The sequence below is a fragment of the Chelonoidis abingdonii genome, chromosome 6, assembly GCF_003597395.2.
Source record: "Chelonoidis abingdonii isolate Lonesome George chromosome 6, CheloAbing_2.0, whole genome shotgun sequence".
Classification (NCBI taxonomy): domain Eukaryota; kingdom Metazoa; phylum Chordata; order Testudines; family Testudinidae; genus Chelonoidis; species Chelonoidis abingdonii.
In genome coordinates this window covers 29,833,045-29,850,817 of record NC_133774.1, presented here as the reverse complement: position 1 = coordinate 29,850,817, position 17,773 = coordinate 29,833,045, and the positions used below count along the sequence as shown (strand labels likewise).

Here is a 17,773-nt window from a genome sequence, read left to right as displayed (position 1 = left end):
GTTGGTGGCTGTTTATTGTGGAAACTGGATCATCAGAGGGAGGTGTGCTGGGAAGGGAGGTGTGCCCCTGATGTTTAGTATGTTATGTAGTATACTTGATCAACCTATTGTCTTTTGTTTCTGAAAGTATTAATATTTTTTGTATTACTCTAAAACATAATCATTACAGTAAAAATTGGTATCTTGACCAATACTTAAAAATATCCAACTTCTAGCCAAAGCAAGAGTTTTTGGTCCCAAAGAGGGAAAGCATTTGACCTGAAAAGGAAATATCCTTGAAACATATTTATGCTTCAACTGCCGGAATTTATTGCCTCAGGTAACTACTGGTAGCAATGGAAACAAAATTGGTATTTTCCACTTTTCAAGGCTTTTTAACAACTTACCCTTTAATATTTCACACCGTAGTTTAGTAGAAAAACTACAGGAAGTGTTTGTGGTTTATCTGTAGGGGCACAATTGTGGCAAGATCAGGCAATAAAAGGATGTTGGAGAACAGTTTTTTGTCTATATATTTTCCATTCAAATATACTCTATACTACATAACATAGCTATGTCACAGAGTTAGAGTTAAAAATTAGAGAAATTAAGATGTAGGCAAGGGTTGCAGCATTTCATCACCATGATAAGTAACTTACACACACTCTCCACAAAACAGATTAGATCAGATCAGGAGAACAGAGATGCTTTCCAGTTAAATTTGAGAAGAGATGAAGTGTGGATGAAGGAGGACTGTTCAGATGACACAAGCATCAGAGTTGGCTGTTACACAAACAGTGGTGAGATAGCATGAGACCAATCAATGCTAGAAAAGTAGCAATTTTCTCCAATGTAATGGGCAGAGCTTGGGACCTGGATGAGAGCTAGCTAGCTGAGGCTCAATTCAGTCAAGACACAGGTAATATTGGTAGGTGTGGGAAGGAATGCAAGAGGTTCTATGACTGAGGTAGTGTCACACAGGTTCACAACTTTGATAGGTCGCTTTAGATCCACATCTAGTCCTGAATGCTGAGATAGCTGCAGTGTTAAAAGTGTTTTCCCTCTCCTCTGTGCCTAGTGAGAAGTCTGACCATTCATTTTAGATGCAGATTGTCATGTCAAGAGTTACTCCAGGCCATAGAACTTCCCCAAAACAATCCCTCAAGCGTATTTTGTCATGGGATAAAAGGGAAGGTCTTTCCAAGGACTAAGAATTGGTTAAAAGACAGGGAACAAAGGGTAGGAATGAATGGTAAATTCTCAAAATGAGGAGGGGTAACTAGTGGTGTTCCCCAAGTATCAGTCCTAGGACCAATCCTATTCAATTTATTCATAAATGATCTGGAGAAAGGGGTAAAAAGTGAGGTGGCAAAGTTTGCAGATGATACTAAACTGCTCAAGATAGTTAAGACCAAAGCAGGCTGTGAAGATACTTCAAAAAGACTCACAAACCTAGTGATTGGGCAACAAAATGGCAAATGAAATTATCATGTGGATAATGTAATGTAATGCACATTGGAAAAAATAACCCCAACTATACATACAATATGATGGGGGCTAATTTAGCTACAACAATCAGGAAAAAGATCTTGGAGTCATTGTGGATAGTTCTCTGAAGACGTCACACAGTGTGCAGCGGCAGTCAAAAAAGCACAGAAATGTTTAGGAATCATTAAAAAGGGGTATAGAGAATAAGATGGAGAATATGTTGTTGCCCTTATATAAATCGATGGTACGTCCACATCTTGAATACGCATACAATGTTGGTCTCATCTCAAAAAAGATAATATTGGCATTAGAAAGGTTCAGAAAAGGACAGCTAAATGATTTAGGGGTCTGGAGGGGGTCCCATATGAGGAGAGACTAAAGAGCTAGGACTTTCAGCTTAGGAAAGAGGAGACTAAGGGAGATACGGTAGAGGTATATAAAATTATGAGTGATGTGGAAAAGTAAGATAAGAGACAAAATATTTACTTATTCCCATAATACAAGAACTAGGGGTCACCAAATGAAATTAATAGGTAGCAGGTTTAAAACAAATAAAAGGAAGTTGTCCTTCAGGCAAGGAGTTCAGCTTGTGGAACTCCTTGCCTGAGGAGGTTGTGAAGGCTGGGACTATAACAATGTTTAAAAGGGAACTGGATAAATTCATGGAGGTTAAGTCCATTAATGGCTATTAGCCACAATGGATAAGGAATGGTGTCCCTAGACTCTGTCTTTTTGTCAGAGGGTGGAGAAAGATGGGAGGAGAGAGATCACTTGATCATTAACTATTAGGTTCACTCTCTCTGGGGCACCTGGCATTGACCACTGTCAGTAGACAGGATACTGGGCTAGATGGACCTTTGGTCTGACCCAGTACGGCCGTTCTTATGTTATCTTTTCGAAAAACATTGAAGCTTGATTTAAAAATTGTCAGTGAAAGAAAAGTCACCACAATCCTTGGTAAATTGTTTAAATATTAAAAATTTACACCTTACTTCCAGTCTGAATTTGTCTGGCTTCAACTTCCATCCATTGTTCCCCATGTCGATACTTATAGATTGCAACACATACCACTTATGATGCAAGTACTTGTGTGTGCAGGCTTACCTTTCCCTTTCTACATCTGTTCATTCACGCAAAACTCAATTGCTCCAAAGTTAGTGGAAAGCAAGCACAGCAAGGGTGAGAGCACCGCCAAAGATTTTTATGTAATAATTTTGAATAAAGATTCAAATGTGTTTTGGAATAATTTATCTAGCTCAGTGGTCCCCAACCTTTTTGGCTGGCGGGCGCCAGCCGAAGGACCACTGTGGCGGTGGAGCACCCACTGAAATGCCGCCGAATTTCAATGGCAACACATCTCAATGACGCTGCTTGCCGTCGACAAGCGACATCATCGAGAGGCGTCCCTGCTGAAATTCAGGAGCGACACCTCTAGATGATGTCACTTGTCAACGGCAAGCGGCGTAAGCGAGAGGAGTCACCGCCAAAATTCGGGAGCGATGCCTCTCGATGTCGTCACTTGTCGGCGACAAGCGTCGTCATCGAATGGCGTCCCCTCTGAAATGCTGCTGAAATTCGGCTGCATTTTGTCGAGTGCTCTCCCGGGAGCCAGGACGTGGGCGCATTAAGATGTCCCCACGGGCGCCACAACGTTGGGGAACACTGATCTAGCTATACTCCAACAGAGATTCTGCAGGATGACTCCTCGTTAACAGTGATAGTTGTGTAGTGCTTTGGAAACGGAAGGAATGGAGGACATTTTAACAGCTCTTAAATAGCGTGGTTTGAAAGTTGTGGTTTATTAAGATGAGGGCCGATGGGCTGGCACTGAGTGAATTACACACACAATTAAAGACTTGCATAAACTCCTGAACTCAAGCAGAATGTTTCCATTTAATTGCGATCTCCAAAATGATTTTGGTCAGTACAACTGCTTCTTAAACATAGCATCAATATCAGGCTCCGGATTTTAATTACAATAAAGCAATTCACATGAAAACACTGTAAGCAACATAACATGCTTAATATTCCTTTGACAATTTTTTCCCCAAAGATCTGTACAGAATTAATGTTTGATACTACAATGCTGCTGGAACAAGATCTATCTTTTAAAACATAAACACAAAACTCCTTTTCATCACTGGTTAACAGTTATTTATGGCACTACATTTTAGTGGTAAATAATTCTCCTTGGGGGCTGAGTATGGGGTATGGGATTATATACCTGTACTTTGTAATGAAGATTCTGCTTTGCTTGTTTCATATGATTATGTGATGGAATATCAGATTACGCAATGATAAGATTCTTTTTACTCATTTAAAGTAAAAGGATAAATGTTATAAAAAATACCTTTAGTACATTGGGGATTTTTAAACTAGAGTGAATATTAAAAATATTGACCAGGAATTGAAAGTTTTAGGCCCCAACCCCAAAAGCAGTTTATCCAAATGCTTAATTTTACTCATGTGAAGAGTCTGATTGACTTCAGTTGGACTGCTTGTGAGTGCCATTAAGCATGTGTGTAAGAGTGCAAGGTTGGAGCCTTAGTACTTAGAAAGGAGAAATTGTGTTCTGCAGATAAATATTCACAGCACATAAATAAAATCTAGCTTTTTAGAATGTACACACTCTGGAAAAAATATTTTAAACTAAAAAGGTGTGTTTTCTTTTCTCCCTTAATAGCACATAATGTTTCCATTTAGTTCAATAAGTTTTTATTTGTTCCCATCTAGAGAACTAGTTCTCCACCTGCCTGTAAATTTGTATGGAAAACAAACCTAACTCAAGAATGTCTATCAGCAGCCAGCACTATTTGGAGGAAATGAAGGCTGGCAATTGTTTCTATATACCTTGTATTAATAATAAACCTTCTCATAGAGAAGAATAGATTTTTAAATATTTTAAATGATATTTACAGCAATAAAAATTCACATTTTCACGCATTAGTGAGACTTTTTAAAATTGTACACCAGGCAGTTGTCATAGTATCTCTACCCAGGTCCCAGTAACTGTCTTGCCTTCAGCTCTCTAGTACCCAGAGACTTAAACCCTTGATAGTTGTGGCAGGAGGGGAGAGAGAATACATTTCTAGCAGATTTGGACAAAAAATGACAGATCTTTTCAACCATAGAGTCCCAGCAGCAATCCTATGTCACAGAGCAATACAAGGTAATAATGGTGTATGTTTCCAAACCCATTAGATCTGTCCTGTATGTTTTGTGATGGCAGGGCCTGTTTGTAGCAACTGCTCCATGGTATGATCCTCAGTAGTCTGGAAGAACTGTACCCATCACACGGCAAGAGAAAAATAGCCCTTCAGAGTGTAGCTGACCCCCGGTTCCCTTTAGTAGGCAGAGAGCGTGTCTATTGCACCAGTTTTTCCAAAGTATTGGGAAGGGATCACGTGTGTGTGATTCCTGTCATTGCTATATACACTTTTCTGATAAGTTCAATGTTTCACTGGGAAAGGTGACCTGGAGGGAGCTGCTTTTGGGCACAGAGCTGGCTTCGCCACCAGACCCGGCTTCGCCACCAGACCCTACTTCATTCACCAGAAAGACACTCTCAGAGTCCTGTCCCGGCAAAGAGTCTGAGGTCTCTGAGCTGCGTAGTGTCCTCACTGATGTAGTGTCACACTGAGCCAGACCAGCACTGGTTCCTGGCAGCAGCATGCGACCCCCAGTGCTACTTTCGCTTAGCTCTGGAGGGTAGAGCAGTGTCTGTGAGGTGCTACTGATCTCCCTCAGCTCCCGAGAGATGAAGGAGGGTGAGTGGCTGGACATAGCAGAGGAGGTTCGGCGTCCATCCGCACAGTTGAAATTGCTCCCAGGGTGTTGCCTTCGAGCCCCTCCAATGCGGCAGAAGAGGCACTTGATTTTCTCTATGACTTTGCTGAGCACTGTCTTGCGGAGGAGGATGTAGACCCATGGGTCCAGGATGGGGTTCACTGAAGCAATGCGGATGGCTTGCAAGTCGGGGTTTTGACTGACATCCTTCACTACGTCTGGCCGGTATAGTTGGTTCACAAAGACACGTACCTGTCAAGGGGAAAAGAAAGACCCATATTTACAGTTCAATCCAGCAAACTAGAGATGACATTTTAAAAAATCAAGCTTAGCAATTGCATGTTACAACAAGGGGAGAGGTTGGCAAAGCCAAGCTTCTCATGTCAACAGCATGAGAAAAGGCAAAGATCAAGGAATGATCTTTTTTCCTTACTCTTGAGGGAAAGAACCGCTCTCTTTTCCCCTCCTGATTACTGCCTACACCCCTGATGTATCCTTGTATCCATGAACCTTTCCAGTTCATCCCTAAAGTTTTTTAATTTTCAAATCCCAGGCGGTGATTTTTCCTTCTCTTTATAGAACCCAGAATTCAAGATTTAGACCCAAATCCTTGTATAACCAAATCTTTGCCAGCCAGGGGTACAGGAGGCCCTAGGTCAACTGAGGAGACCTAATCATTGCATATTTCCTCCAGCTAGGCTCTCATAATTGTATGTTTAAAACCAAATGAAACCCACATTACCAGCTATCAGGCAAACTGGTCTCCAGAGACAAGCCCAGAGCTGCCTAATCCCTAGTTTAGAAATATTTGTGCTGACAGCTTCCATTATTAGAGCTTCAAGGCAACGTTTTAATACTCTCAACATTCTGCTTGTTGAAGCTTGTTTTAAGAAATGCTAACAGCTGCCTCTAACGGCCAGATTTTTCATTGATTAAGATGATTCCAGCACTGAGCAGAATTGTTTAGATCTTCCTAGCTGGGTCTGTGTCTAGGTTTGGATTGAAAGGTGCAAAAGCAATAACCGTGAAATGTTCAGGATGTTCAGTTCAATTGTTGGGATGCAGAAGTTTATTTCAATAGTGTTTCTAAGTAACCACTCAGAAATTTTGTAGTGAATTAACACTTGATTGGGATCTTGTTTATCCATGGTAGCATTTGACCATTCAGGCTCCTTGCTTTAAAGAGAGGAGAAAACAACAGCACAGTTCTAGCTCGCTCATTAAGAGCCCTTGCAATCACTACTGTGCATAAAGTCCAGTCCAGCACTAATGTCAATGGGGTTATCTTTCCAGCGACCTTAATGAGTACTGGCTTGGACACATAGGGCTTATTATGTTGAACTGTCCCAAGCTGAACAATTTCAAACAATAACTTTAACTAACAATCAGGACTTGAAATGTGTCCCAGGAATAGGAAATCCATTGGAAAGCCGTTCCTGTGGAAGACCCTACATGCTTTGCGACACTCAAGTAAGTTTAGGCAAATCAACTTTCCTTATTTGATATAAATATCCAGTACCAATAATAGATTTTATGAATTCCCCTCTTTGTCTTGACTTCTGAGGTGAATGTTTGTCAAGTTTTGGGCCAGCTGGATACAGTTTCAGACAAGGGGTTTAAATGAAGCGAAGGAAAACATAAGCAAACCTCTAAAGTTATATTTACCAGAAAAGTGTGTGTGAAACAATCCAAGTCTGATGAAAAATTTCACAATTCAGTACAGTAATATGAGGTTTGGATTGATTCTTCCTACATAAGAATTCAGAACTTGAATTAATGCCCAGCAACATTAAATTCAGCAACTTAAAAAAAAAAAAGCCAGGTCCACCTCTTGAGTGGGAATCTGTGTCTAATATGTGTATCACTGAAAGACAGTGAGTATCTGATGGTTCCTATGCTGTCCTGCTCAGTCTGTAGTAATCATTTTCTGAGCTATCGCTATGTAATCTGTATTCAGGAATGCATTCCTTTACCTGCTTAAAGTCAGATAACTACTAGGTAGAGATATAAGTATCAGTCAGTGATATAAAAGTACTATAGAGAGTATCCTATCAATATAGCTACCAGTTAGTTCCTCTTAAAGGGATTTTTTTTTTTTTGGTTACTATATTAGGAAGCAAAATTGCTACCTTTTCTGACGTGAGTGGTCCCCTTGTATCACTGCTTGAAGAATAATTGAAATGAGACACTTATTTAAAAGTGTTTCCTCTATACACTAAAATACATAAAATGTGGCCAAATTCTACAGAATTGTAGTGAAGAAAGGCCTTCACCGTTTGGCCCTGAGAGCTTGTGTTAGTGTAATACAAGTAATCCGATTATCTAGCTTGACCACAAAGTTTGGTGGAGAATTTTACCACTAGGTGGCACCATTGTCACACTTTTAAAAGCTCCTTTCCCCCTCTCTAGTGTGGAAACACGGAAGATCAGTTACCAACTATGGTACTTGCTTTGACAGGGAGAGGTACCATGAAAAACATGCTATGGCCAATTTAATGTTCTTTGAATGCATTACCAATGCCAGCCGCAAACCATGCAGACACTAAAGAGTTCTGCTGCTTAACTCCCACCCCTCTGAGATGAACTTCAGCACAGAAACGCTGTCATCCGCAGACTCTGTGTCTGAGAAGAGGCTGTCAGAATTCCAGAAAGCAGCAGTGTTAGCTTTCTTTGACATCTACTCCTTGATTTTAAAAGCCATTCTTGGAAGAGTCAGTTAGTGATTTGCGTACAGAGGAGAAGAATAATGCATATTTTTTTAAAAAAGAATAAATCTCAGAAATACAAAGGTTAAATTGCCAGAGAGGATTTTTCTCCTGATCCTTTCCTCCTAGAAGATTATTTTTAAAATGCAAAGGACTTCTTCCACAACAAGTTCAAATATACCCTGCAAATGTATATACACCTGTCTTGACACAGACCATTTCATCTTTGCTGAAGGACTGCCTACACTGACAGCTAGGGCTCCATAGGAGAGTATATTGTGATTAGAAGCACAGTATTTATTTTCCTTCAGTCCCTTCCAGCTGACATTTATATTCCATGTAAACAAGATCAGGAAGAAATCAGCAGAGGAGGATACAGTACCACTGATACATTCAACTGATACAGCAGGGACATCTTGAAAGAATTTGCCAAAACCACTCATAAGAAATGTGTTATTGTTCCAACTTTAAAATTTGATCTTCTTCATTCTGTTTTTACATAGCTGTAATTTTGGACCATCAGTTTAATGTGAATGATTAAAAAGTAAATTTAGTTATCAGCTAGCAGCGTCTGAACAGGAAATTCATGTACTTGACGCATCCCTTTATGTTTACCTGGCAGAGCTTACTGTAATATGAGAATCTATTGTAGTGCTGATTAAATAGTTGATAATAATTTTCAATCACAACAATGTCTAGTTACATTGCAGCAAGGCACTTTATGATGTCTATATTCCGAATAGTCCACTGACAGATGTATCCTAGGTATGTATAAAAGACAGACACTTAATTAGGGCCTACTTTGTGAAAACTTTAGAATGTACACAGCTATTACTACATTCCCAACAAGCCTACACCATAGCTTTTATCACAAAATCCAATGGCATATCAAACTCGTTTTACTAGTACATGCCCATACCAAATGCATGTATCATTATTAATCATATGTCTGGCAAAAAAAAAACGGAATGGATCTTCCAGTTCAGTCATTTCTTAAGTAACTAAATTAGTATTCACGTACAGCATCTTCTGCGGATCATCACTGAAGTGCATATAATGTTTTGCTGAAAAATGCTCTTTTACAAGATTGATGAAGCAAAGTCAGCCTGGCCTCTTATGAACATCCAACCAATCCACTCAGTTACCTTAAGGCAGTGGATTACTGTCTGTCAGACCTAGTTTGAAACATGAAGTTGTCCAGTTTGAAGTTCTAGTTAAAGCAAGAAGCAAACAGGGACTGATCAAACTCTGGCACCAGAACAGGTTTGCACTAGTTAGATTTCTTGATTACTGGAAGCAAAGAGTGGTTTTTTTAAGGTGTATTAACGAATTGCTTCTCGTGGCTGTGTTGAAATTGTTCTGAAGTTTATGTCCAAGTGATTAGACTCTAGAATCACTTGGCTGTTACTGCTTCTGTTCACAAAGTGAAAGAGTCTGGTTTTTGCTTTTCCTTCTGACTAAACGTAAATATAAGTGGCAGTTTCTACCCATCTGAAGTACCATCAAGTGCCTTTTATGATAGTTATTATGCAGAATAAACAAAGGAGCAGCCCTCTACCCAGTTTTAACCTGTCCTCATAAAAACTTCCCCATATCATATATTGACATGCTATAAATAGACACCTAGTTAATAGCAAGCAGGAAACAAATTCTGTAGTTGTGTAAGCCAAATATGCTTTGTCCCACAGGGACTTAGTATTTGTCATAGCTGATCATGCCATTGCTCTAAAATCTAGTCTGCCATCTCACCTGTGGTCATGGACAGTCCTGATACTTTAGCGGAAAAACAAACAAACATTAACCACTGGGGCAATTATAAATTAAGTTCAAAAACTCTTTTCTGGCCCCTTCAGGTATCAAATGTATGTGGTGAAATACGAGATTTTACTACCCTTACTACCTTGGCATACCAAGCTAAATTTATTGATAGACAGCATTAAATGATCATGCCCTTTAAAAAAATTTGACCACCGGCAGCAATGAATTCCAAAATTTGACTATCAAGTGTCTTTGCTCTTGCGAGTGTAAAAGCAAAAACACAAATACTAATTTCTACAATGTTTTCAATCAAATCCCCTGTAATATCGTTTCCATACCTTTAACTACCTTTACTGCCATTTTGTAAAACTTGCAATCCTTTAAATATTTCTTTTAAGATGAAGTGACCAATGATGAACTCTGATAAAGGTCTGGACACATGTTTTGAATTACTTTCTATCTTATTTCCTTGATCAGACTCTTCACCATGACATCCACAATAACTTCCTGCAAGTTCAAAGCATACAGGTGTATGTGAAAGATGTAGATGATTTTTGCTAGTGTGCATTCCTTTTAGTGTTGTCGGTTCATTTTATCTGTCTTCATGCTCTTTTGTTCTCTCAAGTCCATCTAAAGTTTCTCACAATATTTCATACATTTTATCAATCAAAGCCATTTAGTGCCATCATAAAACTTCACTGATTCACTGTCCAAATCATTAAAACATTAAAAACACTGAGCTCTGAGAGCATCCCATTGTTACCTTCTGTTCACTATGATTCAATTTCCTATTGTTTAACCATTCTTTAAATAAAGACATGACTTTATTTATTACACTACGGTTATTTCTTTTTCTGAAGTTCTTTAAAAACCTTTTGTAAACCTATGTAAATAAAGCCCACTGGATCACCTTATCTATTTTATTATCTCCTGAAAGAGCTCACTCTGAGAAAGTAAGATGATATGATTCTCTCCTACAGAAGCTGTGTTGCTCTGACCCTATTAGGTTATGGTTTATTCAGCTTCTGTCACCAACAGGAAATCAGCTCATCAAAATGTCATTGCCACAAAGAAGCCTCTGTGTCTGCTTTATGTAACTGCAGAGTGCCACCAACAGTATCTGGATGCTGCTCCTCTTCCTTATCAGAACGGACTGTTCTCTAACAAGTGAGACCTATCAGTTCCCTCTGTAGTGAGGGCTCTAAGTTTAATCAACAGGATCTGCATTGGCTCATAAAATGTATAGGCGGGTTAATGATTTTCCAGTCTTTCTGCCCAGTGGCTGCTTTTAAAGGTATATTGCATATTCATACCTTCCCTCCACTATTCCACAGCTTATTTCCTTCAAAACTCCAGGGGCAGGTCTACACACAAAAGTTGTACCAGTGTCATTAAAGCAAGCCAGCCTCGCAAGTGTGGATGTAGTTATAGCAGTGCAAAGGTGCTCAGACAGTTATAGCTTAAGCCTGGTCTATGCTTAAAAGTTGTTGATATGGCTACATCAGGCTGTGAAAAGAATGTTTTCCCCAACCTAGCTAATGTAGCACATTCCTACAGCTATGGTAAAACCCCTTCTGTTGGAGTCGGTTGCGCCCACACTACAAGGTTATGCCGGCACAGTGATGTGCCACAGCTATGCTATGTAGTGTAAACATGGCCTGAAACAGTTAAATTAGTACAACATCTATGTGTAGATCAGCCTTTAGGTCTTGCCTTCACTGCTAAAAAAGGTGCGTTTTTACCTCAGGGTAACTAATGTGCATGAGCTATCCTGAGTTAAAAACACAGTGAAGACCAGGCACTTTAGTTTTACTATGAGGTAAAGTAGGCAAGGCCAACTCAAGATCGGGGTATAGAGTTGACCTCCCCTCGCTTACCTTGCAGTAAAACTAAAAGTGCCTTGTCTACACTCTGTTTTTACCTCAGGACGCATGTTACCTTGAGGTACAAAGTACCACACTTTTAGCAGTGAAGACAAGACCTGGGATGGCTGCAGCACATCCTAGCCCTCTTTTCTCTTGGCACCTGCCCGCTCCCACAGATTATGCAGTCACCAGCCTCCACCAAAACCACTTACCCCCCAAGACCATAAATTTTGATTTTTGATTTGCCTTTCTGGTGGAACCACCCCCACCCCGTATGTTTTGGTTGTTCTTTTTGTAAAATTTTCTCCATGAATCTTGAATGAAATTGAACCACATCTCTTTGTATTCGGTACTGAGACTTCTTAGTTCCGCTTCTCTATCTGGTCCTGCACGAGAGTCACCCACTAGTTTATATTTAGCTTTCAGATCTTTTCTCTTGCAGAATAACTGCATAGTTTCTGATCTTGGGCTACACAGCTCTAAGCAAAGCTCTTGGATCTGATGTGTGCATGCACATGGGTGCACACACATTAGAGTGACCAGACAGCAAGTGTGAAAAATCAGGACAGGAGTAGAGGGCAACAGGAGCCTATATAAGAAAAAGACTCTAAAATCGGGACATCTGGTCACCCTAACACACATGCACATGCACAGTATATGCTGATACAAAAACCATGCTTTAACTGAGTCAGCCTTCCAATTCTTAAGTTGTTTTGCAAGACATTAAGATGTCCTGCAAGCAATAACATGGCAAAGTGAGCAGTTGTGCCAGAATGCACTGCAAAACATTAGGCTGAAGGCCAAGTGGCTGCAGCCAAAATGCCAGGATCCAGGCACAGCTGCACTTCACTGAGTTTTATACATGTTAGTAATGTGGCAAAACTGGCCTGACCCCTCCAATTATACTATTTAACTGAATAGTTCAGAATCCTAGTTGGCCAATCATATTTCACCCTCATTATGTGGCTCCCTGTTATAATAACCCTGATATGAGGCTATTCCAGGATAACTGCCACCTACAGTAAACTCCATTACAATTATCTGTGTTCTAAAACCATCTCTTTCTAATAACACTCCTACCGCTCAGCTCAGAAGATCCTGTTTTGGGAAGGTGGCAACTATGCATAGCCAATTGTTTTTTCTTTTAATGTATCTGAGTCAACAAGAGAAAAAAGTTTGCCAAGTTTTATTTGTAATTTTGTGTTGAGTGGCAAGCACGGACTGAGCCTCAAAGTGGTATTTTTGGTATTAACTTCCCCTGGAGTTAAGGTGGAGGGCAAGAAGAAGGTGTAGTTCACTAATCAAAGGTTGGATCCTACTGCCAATGATGTCTATGGCACCAATGGTAGTAGCTTCAAGATTGGACCTCAAGTGATCTGTTCATCTGTTTCAGGAAGTTAGCCAGTCATCAGTGATCATGCCCAGTACTAACGTGATTCCTAGATTACTTGGGGCCAGATTCTGCCACTCTTACTCTAGTTGAGAAATCAACAAGAGTGCCCACAGATTAAGGCATGACTCAAGGAGAGTAAGGGTGGCAGACTCTATCCCTATGATGGTAAACTCTTCAGGGACAGGGACCTTGTTTTTGTACTTTCTGTGAAGAGCACAGCACACTTGATGCTATATACATAATAACCTCGCTCTCCTCTGTGTCTTAACACACACTGCAAATACTTTAAAAATGCATTAAGCGTCCTCAAGTGCAGGCCTGTCCCAAACCACATTCACTTGCAGCAGAGAATCCTGTGGCACCTTATAGACTAACAGACATTTTGGAGCATGGGCTTTCGTAGGTGAATACCCACTTCATCAGATGCGTCACCCACGAAAGCTCATGCTCCAAAACATCTGTTAGTCTACAAGGTGCCACAGGATTCTTTGCTACTTTTACAGATCCAGACTAACACGACTACCCCTCTGATAATTCAATTGCAGTTTGATTTAAAAACAGATTTTAAGATACCTTACAGTCTTGCCAGGATTTTGCTGTGATATTTCTCTGAGATACTGAGGAAGCCACTCTTTTTTTGGTCGTATTTTTAACACTACAATGTCAAAGGCACCTGGAGCCGAGGATAAGCATTTATTTTTGTTATCATTCTAAAGCAAAATAAGTTTAGATCACTGCCTATGTGTGTGTAATCTCATTAGAATTGTTTTAATAACTTGTGAGAGCCCAGAAAATAGAAGCCTTGTCCTACAGCCATAGACTAAAAGGAGGTGGGTGAGTTTTGCCCCAGAGGACTTGGTGGTGGGGAAGATGGAAAGGGCAGTGCAGTGTTACTTACCACCAGAGGAATGGAGCAGATGACCACAACCAGGGAGGTGGCAATAAGCAAAATGACCATCTGGATCTCTGCTCCAGCCATGCGACGAAAGCTCCTGCGCCGGCGAAAGTCAGACAAGCGGCTGGCAGTGTTGTCTGTGCCCAGGGAGGTGCGTCGCATGAACTGGCGATGCATGCGAATCAGGGCCACACACACCAAGACATTGCAGACTACCGTGACCATGATTAGGAAGGAGCTGAAGCCGGCATACATATAGGAGTAGGCAGCATGGGTGGCCTCTTTGGTCTTCCAGTCTATGAAACACCAAGTTTTGGGGTACTGTAAGGTAGATTTGCCCAGTCCCATGCTGGGCAGGGCACAGAACAGCACGTTGGAGACATAGATGGCAAAGAGAGTGAGCCCTGCCAGCTTCTTATCCACATAATGGTTGTAGAAATAGGCATGGTTAATGGCCAGGTACCTTTCTATAGACATGGCACAGATGATACTGAGGCCAGAGAGCCCGAAGAAAAGGAGGATGAAGGAGCTGTATTCACACAACGCTAGTCCACCTGGCCAGCGGTTCTGCAAGTATGTGGCAATAGTGACTGGGCTCACCAGACAGGTCCCCAAAAGATCAGTGATTGCCAGCCCACACACCAGTGTGTAGAAAGTGGTCTCCTTCTGCTCCTTCCTGGACTTGCAAAGCACCACAATGGCGATCAGGTTGCCCACCACGCCAAAGATGAACATGACAGTGGGGATGGTGGGGGGCTTGCCATCCCCATGCTCACTGGTGGAACTGTTTGCTGTTGTGTATATGGTGGTGTGGTCAAAAGACATGATGATGAAGATTCTGTTGTTGTGGGTTGTTAGGGGAAATGAAAACAAAAGTGGATCCAAAAATGCAGTTCAAAGACAAGTCCCTCCCCCTCCGTTCCCCCCAAAACGTCAAGAAACAAACTGCAGTTCAAGACAAAAGAGATTCAATTAAAAAACCTCTGCATTTCAAGGCAAGGGGGCGTGAGCTTAAAAAGCAACTGAATTCAAGAAGAAACAGACGCAATGGAAAGTGAAGCCACACAAAAAAAAGCCTTGCATTTCAGAAAAGTCGCAGTTAATGTTTTTTCTTGGTATAGCTTTTGTTGTGGCTGCTGTTCTATCAGTTTTTGGGCAGGTTCTTGCACTTTCCAAAGTTCAGCTCGGAAACAGATCCCAGCTTCTGAGAGTGGGGACTTTCCCTTTTTCCGGTGCAAAGCTGCTCTTTTCCTTGTCTTTGCCCCTCAACTTTGTACAAGCAAAATCTTCCCAATGGTCTTCCTCCAAAAAAAGGTTCAGCTAGATCCTTCAAGGATCGGAGTTGCTTTCCAGACCCTCTTCTTTTGCCGTGTGTGTCCCTGCGAGCCAACAGCTGCTGAGTCCAGTTCCTTGAAATGTGGAAATGAGGATTCAGAGGGGCAGAGGTGGGGACGGTCCCAGCCCCTTCTGTCCCAGCTTCGTTCGGGACCCTTTGCGGTGGGAGCGCGCGGGGCGCTGGAGTTATAAAAGCAGCGGGCGGTGGATGGCGGTGGCAGGTGCGTGTCTCTCCACCCAGTCGCCTCCGCTGGGTGCTGGACGGAGCGGCTGGCAGCTCGGTGCTGAGAGTCCCACGCAGCCCGGCTGTGTGAGCTGTGCCAGTGGCTGGCCCCTGGAGCTCATCCCTCCTCGCAGCATGTGCTGCCGTGTGTGTCACCCTCGCTCGCTCACTCACAGGCGGGGCTCGCCTGCGCTGCCTTCAAGTGTCTCCTGAGGGGGAGGAGGCAGAGGGGGCAGCTCCCCTGGGCTCCTCCCAGCCCCCGCACCCGATTGGTCGGGGCAGGGAGAGCACCGCCCGCGGGCGCTACAGCCTCGCCTGCAGCAGCAGCGCGCCGAGCATCGGCGCAGACGGGTCGGGCAGCAGGTTGTACAGAGCTGGGCCTGGGACGGAGCTTTTAGGAGCACGGTGGATAGATCCTTAGGGGCCGGGCCGGGGGGCACAGGGAATTGGGGGCTGAGGGGAGAGACCAGAGTGGGGTGGGGGGGCACTGGGATTTAGGGGCTGAGGGGAGAGACCAGAGTGGGATTGGGGGGGGTACAGGGTATTGGGGGCCAGGGAGGGAGACCGCAATGGGATTGGGCAGAATGTTAGAAAACTGGAGGGCAGGGGAGAGTGACCCCTGGGTGAGGTGGAGGCAGCAGCAGGAGGTGGGGATGGTCTCAGCGAGCGGTGGGAGGGGAGGCAGGGAGAGACACTAGAGTGGTGGGTGGTTGTGGCAGGCCAGGTCCAGTAGTGACATGCATCCATTCTTCCTCCTGAGACTCCAGTGCCATCCTGCACTTCTGGGCTGAGCAGAGAGCGTGGGAAGAAAAGGGGATTCAGGAGAGCCAAAGCTATAGGAGACACTCTCAGGAGCAAAGGAGGAAAGCAAGACTGGAGAAGTGGAACCAGAGGAGGAGGACGAAGGGGAAGGGAAGGGGCTTGGTGATGGGCCACGGAACCTATCCACATGCTGGCATGCCACATTTGAGGTGTCAGCATGGTGTGTCCCAGCACTGCATTGTGAATCACACTAGGGAGGCAGCGGCTGGCCTGTCTTGAGGGTGCAGTGCTTGGAGGGAGGCAAAAGGACTGGATGGTGAAGAGCAATTAGCCGGCATTCTTTAAGAGACCATTTAAAGTGGATGTGATTGGCATCATACGCAGCCCAGCCCACCCCCATTTTCAGCTCGCTGTTCCTTTGCTTTAAATGTTCAGTAGCTTCCCAGCCAAGCCATATGGGATGTATTGTCTCCCAAGTCCTTTCTGTATGGTTCGGTCATGGCTCCACAACTTGGGGAAGTTTTTCTGGCTTCCTCCGCATCTAAGAAGTACATAATTAAATCAGACCTGGGGTCTTGTACCAGTAGGGAGAAAGCAAGGCCCCTGAGTTTGCATTTCAGGTAGAGTGCTCTCCTTTCCAAGTGATTGCAATGGGAGTGGAGGGCCCTCAGCACCTTGCAGGATCAGGCTGTGAAGGGCCTTCCCAAAAGTAAGTTTCTCTGTACTGAGCACTGGCAGTTTGCTTAGCAGTGTTTTATCATAGAAGCCTCACAAATTTCTGGAATGGAACTTTGGGAGAGGCCCCGTCTCCTCCTCCTCCAGGGCAATGCATAAACTGAAGATGTGCCTATGGGAGGTGATGATGTGCCTTGCAATGAGGTAATATGTTACCACTGCTGATGACCATATAAGGAAATGCCTCCCATGTAAAGTTGATTTCACCTCTTGTTTATTAATGACAAGCAACTGAAAGGGATCTCACCTGGGCTGGTTTCTAACAGGAGGGTGCAAGAAAAGTGACATGACATTCCAGAGTACAAAATACCAAAGCCCTACAGCAGGAGTCTCTGGTGGCATAAAAGAATATCTGCCACAAGATGCTCTCTTTACAACGTGGCATGTGTATATAATAAAATTTGCTAAACTCAGGAAGGGTGTGTGTGCATGTGTGTGCACGCACATGGGGAAAGGGTTTATATATTACTGTGAAGAACTTGTTTTATCATGATCAGGAGAAGTGGATAGCTCAGCAGGTTGGTAATGGGATTCATTACATTTAAGGCTAAAGCGCAGTTAGTTCAAATTTGGCTCAGGTTGGTAGTGGACAAAAATTGTTGCCAACTGGTCGCTATTTGGTGGCCTTTGTGAAAGGAGCAGATGATCATAGAGTTCCTGGTGCAAAAGTGTCTAGATACAGAGAGACAAATCAAACAAAAATCGCTGCCACAATAGTTCTCTCAGCAGAGGGGCATTAATGACAAGAGTTAGTACTTCCATGTCAGGGTGAAAAACATAGGAGCTGGTCTCCCAGATGTTTCAGAGGAAGGTGAAAAAGCCTGTGCCCTGAAGCATGTAGTTTATATC

The 17,773-nt window shown here is 42.8% G+C and overlaps 1 protein-coding gene across 1 annotated transcript; it reads right to left on the bottom strand.

Annotated features, from left to right (window-relative positions):
* Positions 1-3,341: 3,341 nt before the first annotated feature.
* On the bottom strand, positions 3,342-15,590 carry PTGER4 (prostaglandin E receptor 4). Its single transcript, XM_032781222.2, has 2 exons — positions 13,873-15,590; positions 3,342-5,505 (listed from the first exon to the last, which is right to left on the bottom strand). The coding sequence occupies exons 1-2, from the start codon at positions 14,692-14,694 to the stop codon at positions 4,894-4,896; spliced, it is 1,434 nt and encodes a 477-aa protein (XP_032637113.1). The 5' UTR covers positions 14,695-15,590; the 3' UTR covers positions 3,342-4,893.
* Positions 15,591-17,773: the final 2,183 nt, after the last annotated feature.

Excerpts from the sequence above, each read along its gene's own strand:
- PTGER4 (XM_032781222.2), bottom strand. The coding sequence starts at position 14,694 with ATGTCTTTTGACCACACCACCATATACACAACAGCAAACAGTTCCACC. Across the intron at positions 5,506-13,872 it reads TCTGCTCCATTCCTCTGGTG|GTACGTGTCTTTGTGAACCA; the intron begins GTAAGTAACACT and ends TCCCCTTGACAG.